The 11,373-nt window shown below is 41.9% G+C and overlaps 1 protein-coding gene across 1 annotated transcript; it reads right to left on the bottom strand.

Annotated features, from left to right (window-relative positions):
- Positions 1-3,380: 3,380 nt before the first annotated feature.
- Positions 3,381-11,117, bottom strand: LOC125454263 (C-X-C chemokine receptor type 2-like). The gene is made up of 2 exons (XM_048534856.2): positions 11,022-11,117; positions 3,381-4,715 (listed from the first exon to the last, which is right to left on the bottom strand). Exon 2 carries the CDS (start codon positions 4,710-4,712, stop codon positions 3,720-3,722), a length of 993 nt encoding a protein of 330 aa, XP_048390813.1. The 5' UTR covers positions 4,713-4,715; positions 11,022-11,117; the 3' UTR covers positions 3,381-3,719.
- Between the last annotated feature and the right edge of the window lie 256 nt (positions 11,118-11,373).

The following is an 11,373-nucleotide window of genomic DNA, read 5'->3' as shown; positions in this document are numbered from 1 at the left end:
TGCACAAGAGGTTGACTCAACCAGTGGATAAATTTGCACTATCTTTCATCGGTACACTCTGATGGCATGACTGTGTAAGAGTTGACCAGCATTTGCTTGACAATTATAAACATAGACACATCAGAAGCCTAAAGCTATTTTCATTTACTGTACAAGATAAAAAAAGTGTGGAGCTGGCTGAACGCAGTAGGCCAAGCAGCATCTTAGGAGCACAAAAGCTGACGTTTCGGGTTCAGAGGATGAAGGGTCTAGGCCTGAAACGTCAGCTTTTGTGCTCCTAAGATGCTGCTTGGCCTGCTGTGTTCATCCAGCCCCACACTTTGTTATCTTGGATTCTCCAGCATCTGCAGTTCCCATTATCTATCTGCATTTACTGTACATATGTGCACTGTCCAACGTTAATTACCAGCTGACATTCAGAGCATTGTGTTTGGCAAAGTTTCTTCCCATCGAGGGATATTGAGGCTGTTGCAGTGTCACTGATGCTTCTGTGACAGATGTACTAACCCACCTCACTTCTTAGTTTACATTTCATTTTCACAAGTTCCAATAATTCATTCCTAAGATTCAAATTACAATCCTACATATATGTCAGTCATCTATTTCCATATTAAAAGAAATATATCATTTAAAACAGGAGGATTCTTTGGACCCTGTAAGGCTATCAACACTGTTTGAGACTTGTAACATCCCGTTAACCTCAAGAAAATGGTACTTAAAATTGACCCCACTATTCGCATTTCATTAGTTTGACTGCTTGTTAAAGCTGTATTTCAATTAGAGTATGAAAAGTAGGGTAAGGAGTCCATGGGAGTAGTAGACATCTTCCTAGTTAAAAGCACAATGATCACCTGATTTATGTGGTTCAGTAATCTCTAATTTGGTACTCATCAACATTGGACTGACTATACAGTTCTAATTCTAAACAGAAATAAGACAAAGCTAATGTTGTTTTTATGTTGCAGTATATGCTGTTACACCCATTTTTAAAAAAAAATTGATGAGTTTATCAGCTTAAAACTGGTATTGAAATCATGCCCCAACAGATTTAAGAACAGCTTCATCCCCACTGTTATCAGACTCATGGACAATTCTCTCCTATATTAGAGTTGATCTCTCTGTGCATCTTCCCTGTAGCTGTAACACTGTATCTTGCATTCTGTCCTATTACTTATGTAAGGCAGGTTAGCAGGTTGACTGGTTAGCATGCAAAACAATACTTTTCACTGCACTCGACACATGTAGCAGTACTAAATCAAATCAAATCAAATATAATTAGCAATGAACTCCAGACCATGGACTGTCCAATAATGTTACAAATGACTATCACAAGACAATCCAGTTTCTGTTTCAAAAACAAAGTTGCTTGAAAAGGTCAGCAGGTCTGGAAAAAATTAAAGTTAACTTTTTGAGTACGTTGACCCTTCCTCAGAACTTTTTCCGTTTCCCTCCAATATCTCAGCAATAGAGGAATTTCAGATAAAATGTCATAATTCAAAATGATACCTGAAAGGTAAGTCAAGCTGAGAGATGATGGATGATATTTATGAGTGAGAGGCATTAGTTAAACAAAACTCAATTAATTACTCTCCAGCTGAACTAAGTCGAGTGTGCATGACAGCCAAAGACAGCACTCACATGATTGCTAGAGTGTGTCAGTCTGAATAAATGAAAATAGCCTGGAGTACTGCAACATGCGATCGCCAAAATAAAGATGTTACAGAATCATTTCTGAGGATGATGTGAATAATGAAATAGCCCTCATGTTCCATAGTTGTGTCTAATTCTATGTATTATATCATACATTATACAACTGTGTTGTTGGCATAAATCTTCCCACATTTGGTTAAGCATATTTTGGCAGAGCTTGATGGAGGTTTTCTTCCCTCAGTGACCCTGGCAGCTTTGCTCATGCATTCTTCTGCTGCTCATGTTATTAATCTGCTTACCAGGATATACATCTCACTCAATTGTGCAGTTGCGGACATCGAATCACTCACCACTGCCATAACCTTTTACCATTGACTCTAACTGCATATCCGTTCGCATATTACAAGCCAGCAACTGGCATTCAAAGTTTGCAGCTCGACTATTCTAAGGAAATGGACGCAAAAAATGTCAATAGCCCACAGCATTTGGAAGTGCTGGTGACGGTGAATTCCTCCTTTCACCAGGGTGATTGTAACTCGTGAAAGCTCCACCCCTGCCACAGTGCCCTGTGCCCTCACATCCAATATCGGATCCCACCCTTATAGCTGGATTTTCCCCAGAGTAATGGCTGCAAGTCAGAAACCTGAGCATCCAACTTTCCCTAATACAGCATGGACTGGCCACTCATAAACCCTGCTTAAAGTGTCCACACTGCCCATAGCCCCACCACTGATTGTGGCCCACTACCCCAGAATGGCTAGTGAGGTCAGCCCCAACTAAGGACAGCCTATGACCTTGAGTGATGCTGCTACAACTGTACAACCTACTTACCTGTACCCCTGACAACAAAGTGTGGGGCTGGATGGACACAGCAGGCCAAGCAGCATCTTAGGAGCACAAAAGCTGACCTTTTGGGCCTAGACCCTTCATCATCTGATGATAGATAGGCCCAAAACGTCAGCTTTTGTGCTCCTAAGATGCTGCTTGGCCTGCTGTGTCCATCCAGCCCCACACTTTGTCATCTCAGATTCTCCACCATCTGCAGTTCCCATTATCCCAGATTATATCTGTGCACCTGGGCTGGTTTAACCTGATTTGACCTGCCAGACTGATGTCAATGCTGCACTTGACTAAGTGTGTCAGCACCCTCTGATTAAACATAATCCGCCTTTACTCAATTACATGTTTGATGTGGGAACTGGTGCATGCTATAGGTTTGACATCAATGTAGCACAGTGACGTACAGCAATTTAGTTTAATAGATGTTCAACATTTTGAAGGATTTTGATAGCATAAATGATGAAAAGCTGAGTATACTACAAGAAGGTCAGTCCCCAGTGGAGACAGATTTAGGTTAACTAGCAAAAGGGCTAAAGGGAAGTTGAGAATATTTTTTGTTAGCTGGTTGACATGTCCACACAGCTTGAAAGGGAAGTAAAAGCCTATTTAATGGTACATGTTGAAGATAAATTGAATAAATACTTAATGAGGCAACTTTTGCACAACTATAGTTAAAGAAAAACCAAAAGAACTGCAGATGCTGTAAATCAGGAACAGAAACAGATGTTGCTGGAAAAGCTCAGTAGGTCTGGCAGCATCTGTGGAGGAGAAAACAGAATTAACATTTCGGGTCCAGTGACCCTTCCTCAGAACAGTGTGTGTGTATAGTTCAAGAACACTGGAGCGGGACTAATTGACTCCCCCAATCAAGAGACATAGTCACAATAGGCTGAATGAAAGCAGATCTTTGCAAACAATGAGACTGAATACACAGGTAGAAAGTAATTAATCAAAAGATTAAGCAGACAGTGTAATGGAGATTGGAGCAACAGCGGGCACATTGTGGGAAAAACTCAAAACTCATTTCTGATCATTGTGAATTGGATACCAACACAACAAATCATCCAAGAAACAATTTGTTTACTTTGTTCATACCCAAAAACCCGTGACAGAACTTTCATTCAATCACTTAATTCTTAAATAGCTCAGTTGCCCGTTTCCTGATTGGTTGAAGTGGAGGAGCAGAAGATGGATGTCTCATTCTGTGTCTCCTCAATGAATTTAACAATTCAGTTCATGGCTAAGAGGTTGATGAGGTTCCTCCTGAATTTCACCCAGAGGAGACCATATACAACTGGATTAATACAGCTGTGCAGGAATCCCAAACTTTGAGTTGCAACTAGAGCCCTATCAATATGATTACGTTTCTCACAATTATCAGCAATGAATTTGGTCCTCAATAGTGTATCAGTGAATATAGTAATATTGTACGGCAGCCAAAAAATTACAAAAGCCAACACCACCACTGTGATTATATTCATGGCTTTGTGTTTCTGAAATCCCTTTGAGTGATACCGTTTCAGGATTGTCACGCTGTAGCAGAAAATGATGACAGCCAGTAGGATGAGAAAGCCAATAAAATGACGCAAAGACCTGATCTGCACTTTCCATGTTTCTCCTGGTTCACCATCAAGTATCTTGTAACATATCTTTCTGTTGGCATTAGGGGGAGTATATTTGCCCTTATACAGAACCGGTAAAGATAGAAGAATGGCCAGCAACCAAACAGTTATGCAGACCAGCTGAGTTCGAAATGGTGTGTTCCACCTGTAAGTCTGGTTGGAGGAAATAGTTATCAAAAAATGATAAATACTGATACAAGCCAGCAATAAAATCCCACTGTAGAAGTTAATCTCCTGTAACATGCTGATAATTTTACACATGGCATCACCAAACACCCAGCCAGATACAGCATCCACTGCCCAAAAAGGCAGGGTCACAGCAAAGAGCAGATCAGCCACTGCCAGATGTAGCAGGTAGGTGTCTGTGGATGATATGGTACGTCGATCATAAAGTAGGACAATCATTACAATAATGTTCCCTGTCACAGCGAGGAAGCACACCAGGCTGTAGATAACAGCCAGAGCTGTGTTGATTGATTCATTCACTTCAGAGTAACAGGGCGACACGTCTGGGTCAATAATGTAGTCGTAAGCATTTGTATAATCTTCAAACATATTATCAAAATCGAGATCGCCAAATTCAAATTTCTGGCTGTCCATTTTCTGAAAGAAAGAAAGTCAGGCAGTGAGGACAATATATAGACAATAGCCAGTGTTGTGTGGATTGATTTGTTTTCCATGGAAAATGTGTTTAGGTCATTGTCAACTTTGCCATGATCAGCATAATTGTCAGACAGGTTGTTTGGTTTGTGTCTTTCTGAAAGCAAACAGTAGCTGCAGCTAAAGACACAAAACAAAGCCAAAATATGACTCTTTTTTAAAATTTGCAACTAGGCACACAAAGAGAATACTAAAGGCATGCAGGAACAAAGGGCTAATGAGCAGGAGTAGGCCATTTGGCCCTTGAATCTGCTTTGCCATCCATTACGGTTAATTGGGTTGGGATTTTGCTGCCTGCCTCATTCTCACTCCCCTCACTACAACCTCCTCCTCTCCCCTCCCTCACATAACCCTCATCTCCTTTGAATATTATTGAAACATTTCTGATGGGTTCATGATACAGCTAAGCTGCAATGTGACTTATAAATAGGATTCATGGACGCTGCAAAGAGGTATTGACAGGTAAATTGAATGGACATTAAGGTGGAAGAAGGGCCAAACTGGCCCTCAATCACTAGCATTTAGAAGAATGACATTTGAGCAGATGAAAGTCTAAAAGATTCCAAAAGCTCTCAACAGTGCAACTGAAATGAAGTAAAGCTGAGAGATTTTTTCCCCCAGATAGCAAGGTGTGGAGCTGGTTGAACACAGCAGGCCAAGCAGCATCATAGGAGCAGGAAAGCTGAAGAAGGGTTTAGGCCCGAAACGTCAGCTTTCCTGCTCCTGAGATGCTGCTTGGCCTGCTGTGTTCCTCCAGCTCCACACCTTGTTATCTCAGATTCTCCCGCATCTGCAGTTCCTACTCTCTCTGAAACAATCTTTTCCCCAGTTGGTGCTATATCTTGTGGTCCTGTCCATCAAAGCCTCTGAGATGCCATGGGTGGATTTACTAGCATCAATCCTTCTTTTTAACATTTGTCTTAAGTTAATGACACCAAATGGGTTAAGATACCCACATGAATCTTTATGCAGAAGATAATCTCAATATTGAGAATCAGTGAAGATTTATTGCATTAGCTCTGTGAATAATATTATGTGTTGATTGTAAAGGATGATAATTGCTATGGTCATGTTCCCTGATACACCAGACAATAGGTAACAGCCAGAGATCTAAAAGCCACTAACCACAAAGGTACGGGACTTATGTCAGGGTGACTGTAAGAGTACCAGTTACCAAACAAATCACTAGAGTCTATATCATGGTTATGCTCTCCAGTCTTGAAAGAAACAAAAAATAGATCAGGAATTAAGCACTCATAATGCAATATGTTGATCAAGGTTACTCAACATGGACTTATCCCAATAACAGTTAGAGATTTCTTGAAATAATGACGGATGAGGTAGATAAAGGATTTCTATTATATGGAATTTAAGAGGAAGCTTATCATAAAATTCATGCATCTATACATCAGATAAGAATTGCTGAAAAATTCTGCAAATAGTCTGATAAAACAATTGGAGTAAAGACAGATTTCTTGGATTGGACACGGTAAACTCAGAGATCAGCGCTGGTGTGAGGTAAGATGTGTAGTTTATAAATATCAATATCATTTATTTTAGACTTTGAATTCTGAACTAGTGCATGAGGGTTTTAACCTATCTATATAAGTGCTTTTAGTCATTAACTTCTCAAGTCTTTCTGAAACCATGATTTTAAATGTATACATATATTGACATAAAATTAGGTGGAATTCAGGGTTGTGACGATAGGAGGGGACTTCAGGGACATAAGTTGAGTAGGTGGACATACTGGGAGATGTCAGAGGAGTAGCAGCACAGCGTAAGGGCTCCTGCCTGGAGCTCATCTGCTCCATCCATGACTACTTATTCTGCTTCTTTCTCTGCTTTTTTTTATCACTTTAACCTTACTTACCGTATGTGGAAGCTTCAAGGTGTCTAGAGCATCTGATGCGGGCTTCTCCCCAGCAGCAGTGGAGCAAGTCAGGTTTGTGCTCCCGGCAGTGGAGGAGGGAGGCAGGAATGTTTTCCTGATGGTGGAGGAGGGAAACAGGTTTGGGCCCTGTGCCCGGTGCGGAGCCCAGCAGCTTCAGCAGCGGCTGCATTGCCGCGATCTGCCCAACCCAAACTCATGGAGGCCGTGTGATCGGTAGAGGCAAGATGGCGATGGGCAGCAAGGCAAAGGGGTCGAGGCTTCCTGCTGGTGTTGGAGTGGAAGGGCCCAGATTCAGGCCCAAGGCCAAACTCCTAAGAAGAACTGCAAAGGTGAACTTCTAATTTATTTATTTTCTACTCTTTTTTTTGCTTTATTCATTTACAGGATGAGGGTGTCGCTGGCCAGACAGCATTTGTTGCCCAGAGGGTGGTTAAGAGCCAACAACATTGCTGTGGGTCTGGAGTCACGTGTAGGCCACACCAGGTAAGGATGGCAGTTTCCTTCCCTAAAGGACATTGGTGAACCAGATGGGCTTTTAACAACAATCGGCAATGGATTCGTGGTTATTGTTAGATTCTTAATTCCAGATATTTATTGAATTCAAATTCCACCATCTGCCATGGAGAATCTGCGAGAATCGAACCCAGGTCCCCAGAATATTATCTGGGTCAACAGTCCAGTGATAATACCACTAGGCCATTGCCTCCCCTTTATATCTAAGATTTTATATCGAGTCACCTTTGCATGGCCCTGGGAATGCTGACTTTGTACATTTTTCGCTGTACTCATGTATCCCTGTACTTGAGCACACATGACAATAAAATCTAATTCTAAATTGCTGAAATACATGGCCAGAATAATATGGGCGAAGGTGAGGTCCTACACTTCACTGCAGAAGAAAGAAAGACAGAGGATTAGTTAAATGGTCACCAGACCATTAGCAAGGGTCACCAGGTCTGAAACATTAACTCTCTTGTTTTCTTCACAGATGCTGCCAGATCTGCTGAGCTTTTCCAGCAACTTCTGTTTTTGTTCCTGACTTACAGCATCTGCAGTTTAAATGGTGATATATTGGGAGCTGTGCATGTATGAAGGGATCTGAGTGTCTTTGTACATCAGTCAATGAACGTAGACAGGCAGGTAGAGCAAGCAATTAAGAAGGCAAATTGTATGCTGGCCTCTGTTGCAGAAGGATCAATGTTCAGAAGTAATGATGTCTTTCTGCAGCTGTATAGGGCTCTGGCTAGACCCGACTTAGAGTATTGTGTGTGGTTTTGTAAGAGCATACTTGTCATAGAAGGAGATCAGTGAAGGTTGCATGACTGGGCTGACATTGTAAGGAGAGATCAGGTTGACAGGATTTGTATTCATTAGGGTTAGAGCAGAGATCTCATTGAAATGTATAAAGCCCTAACAGGCGGCACGGTGGCTCAGTGGTTAGCACTGCTGCCTCACAGTGCCAGGGACCTGGGTTTGATTCCAAGCTTGGGCAACTGTCTTTGTGGAGTTTGCACATTCTCCCCATGTCTGCATGGGTTTCCTCCCACAGCCCAAAGACATGCAGGTTCAGGTCAATTGGTCATGCTAAATTGCCTGTAGTGTTCAGGGGGTGTGTAGATTAGGTGGGTAGTGGGGAATGGGTCTGGGTGGGATGCTCCGGGTGTAAGTGTGGACTAGTTGGGCCGAAGGGCCTGTTTCCACCGTGTAGAGATTCTATCCTATCCTAACAGGGCTGTACAGGCTTGATACAGGGACAATACTTCCCCTGGTTGGGGAGTCTAGAATCAGAGGACATAGTCTGAGCACACAAAGTAGGCCGTTTAGGACTGAGATGAGGAAACATTTCTTCACCCAACTTAGTCAACCCATAAAATCTTCTACCACAAAAAGCTGTCACTGAGTGTATTCAAAAGATATTGAAGGCAGCATATCCATACCCCTCATAAAATACTGAACAGCATTAGCTTACTTTTGATGTAGAAGAATGAAGGATTGACTTTTACTTACAAGAAGCTATAGTCTGGAAGGCTATAACGGGTCGGGTGCAGACCTTGCTTACTTACGCTATACATGTCCCTCATGATTTTAGTAAACCTCAATAAGGTCACCCCTCAGCCTCTGACACTCCAAAGAAAATAGCCCCAGACTGAGGATTCCAGGTAGAACATTTAGAGATAAGGAGACATTTCTTCACCCAAAGAGTGGGACCCTGTGGAATTCATTACCACAGGAAGTAGTTGATGCCAAAACATTGAATGTATTCAAGAGGCGAGTAGATATAGAACTTGGGGCAAATGGGATCAAAGGTTATGGGGAGAAAGCAGGATTAGGCTGTTGAGTTGGATGATCAGCCATGATCCTGATGAATGGTATAGTAGTCTCGAAAGGCCGAATAGCCTCTTCCTGCTCTGAAATTCTATGTTTCTGTGTATCCATGTTTCTATATATCTATGTTTCTATTCAGGCTCTCCTTATAGCTCATACCCTCTAATCCTGGCAACATCCTCGTAAATCTTTTCTGAACCCTTTCTAGTTTCACAACATCCTTCCTAAAGGAGATGCCCAGAATAGCACACAACATTCCAAAAGTGGCCGCAACAGTGTCCTGTACATCCGTAACATGACTTCCCAACTCCTATACTCAATGTACTGACCCAAAAAGGCACACATACCAAACGCCTTCTTCACCACCCTAACTACCTACAATTCCACTTTCAAGGAACTATGAACCTGCATTCCAATGCCTGAAGTAAGACTTCCCTACTCTTATACTCTAACCCCCTTGATATAAGGCCCAGTATTCCATTAGCCTTCCTGATTACCCGCTGCACCTATGTGCTAGCTTTCTGTGTTCCATGCTCAAGTACTCTCACGTCCCTTTGTGTTCTGCAGTTTTTCCCCATTTAAATAATTTTCTGTTCATTTGTTCTTCCTTCCAAAATAAACAACTTTGCACTTACCCACATTATATTCCATTTACCAACTTTTTGACCATTTACTTAACCTGTCCTCTGTAAACTGTTTTAGAACATAAGACCAGAAGAACTAGGAGCAGGAGTAGGCCATCCGGCCCCTCGAGCCTGCCCCACCATTTAATAAGATCATGGCTGATCTTTTTGAGACTCAGCTCCACTTACCCCCCGACTCACCATAACCCTTAATTCCTTTACTGTTCAAAAATTTATCTAGCCTCGCCTTAAACACATTCAGCGAGGTAGCTTCAACCACTTCACTGGGCAGGGAATTCCACAGATTCACAACCCTTTGGGTGAAGAAGTTCCTCCTGATCTCTGTCCTGTATCTGCTTCCCTTTATTTTGAGGCTATGCCCCCTCGTCCTAGTTTCACCTGATAGCGGAAACAACCTCCCTACCTCCACCTTATCTATTCCCTTCATAATCTTATATGTTTCTATAAGATCTGTCATAGAACATAGAACATAGAACATTACAGCACAGTACAGGCCCTTCGGCCCTCGATGTTGTCCTCATTCTTCTGAATTCCAATGAGTATAATCCCAGCCTACTCAATCTCTCCTCATAATCCAACGCTCTCAACTCTGGAATCGACCGAGTGAATCTCCTCTGCACCCCGTCCAGTACTAGTATATCTTTTCAGAAGTAAGGAGACCAAAACTGCTCACAATACTCCAGGTATGGCCTCACCAGGACCCTATACAGCTGCAGCATAGCCTCCCTGCTTTTAAACTCCATCCCTCTAGCAATGTATCTCTCTCAGAACCTGCCTTTCCACATCTTTAAGTGTCATCTTCAAATATGACCACAGTGCATTCACATCCTTTTTCCAAGCCTTTAATATCTATTCAAAATAATTGAGGTCCCAGCTCTGATCCCTACAGAACATCACTGGCTGTCTAACCCCCTCCTGCCACTTAGTCAATTCTCTATCCTTGCCAATCTACTGCCTGCAAGACCATGGGCTCTCATCTTATAAGTTAGCTTTTTGCGAGATATATTGTCCAATGTATACTGGAAGTCCAAATACAACACATCTCTTGGTTCCCCTCGATGCACTTTGGTTCAGACTTCCTCAAAAACCTCAAATAAATTAGTCGGACATAATCTCCCCTTCATGAAGCAATGCTGCGTCTGCTTGATTAGATTATGATTTTCCAAGTGAGCTTCGATTACTTCCTTAATAATAGATTCCAATACTTCTCTAATAGTAGAAGTTGGGCTAATAGACTGATAGTTTTTGCCTCACTCCCTCCTTTTTTTAAAGACATTTGGACAGCAAAATATGTTTTTGTAATGATGTACTTTCCATAGATCAAAAACTATTTCTAACACACTGAGTCAAACACCTACAGCTTACTATAAGCTGAATGTTACATACCTGTGGCCAATATCAGGATCTCCAAGTTTCGTCGCTGTGGAATTTACACACTTTACAACTCAGCTTCCCCTGTGTTCCCCTCATGTCACATTAAATATATTTTATCTTTTGAGTTACATAATTTCATGTGTTCTTGATAAGCTTCATCACTGCTTTCACGCCCATTATTGAAATGTTCCTGGAGTTCTTAATGCTTATCTCTAACTGATGTTGTGCTCTCACAGACTGGTGTTAGTTACAGATAACATGCACTCTAACTAAAGAACGAAGAAAATTACAGCACAGGGACAGGCCCTTTGGCCCTCCAAGCCTGTGCTGATCCAGATCCTTGATCTAAACCTGTCGCCTATTT

The sequence above is a fragment of the Stegostoma tigrinum genome, chromosome 7 (assembly GCF_030684315.1).
Source record: "Stegostoma tigrinum isolate sSteTig4 chromosome 7, sSteTig4.hap1, whole genome shotgun sequence".
NCBI lineage: Eukaryota > Metazoa > Chordata > Chondrichthyes > Orectolobiformes > Stegostomatidae > Stegostoma > Stegostoma tigrinum.
The sequence above is the reverse complement of the archived record's forward strand: the minus strand, read 5'-3'. Positions and strand labels throughout refer to the sequence as shown.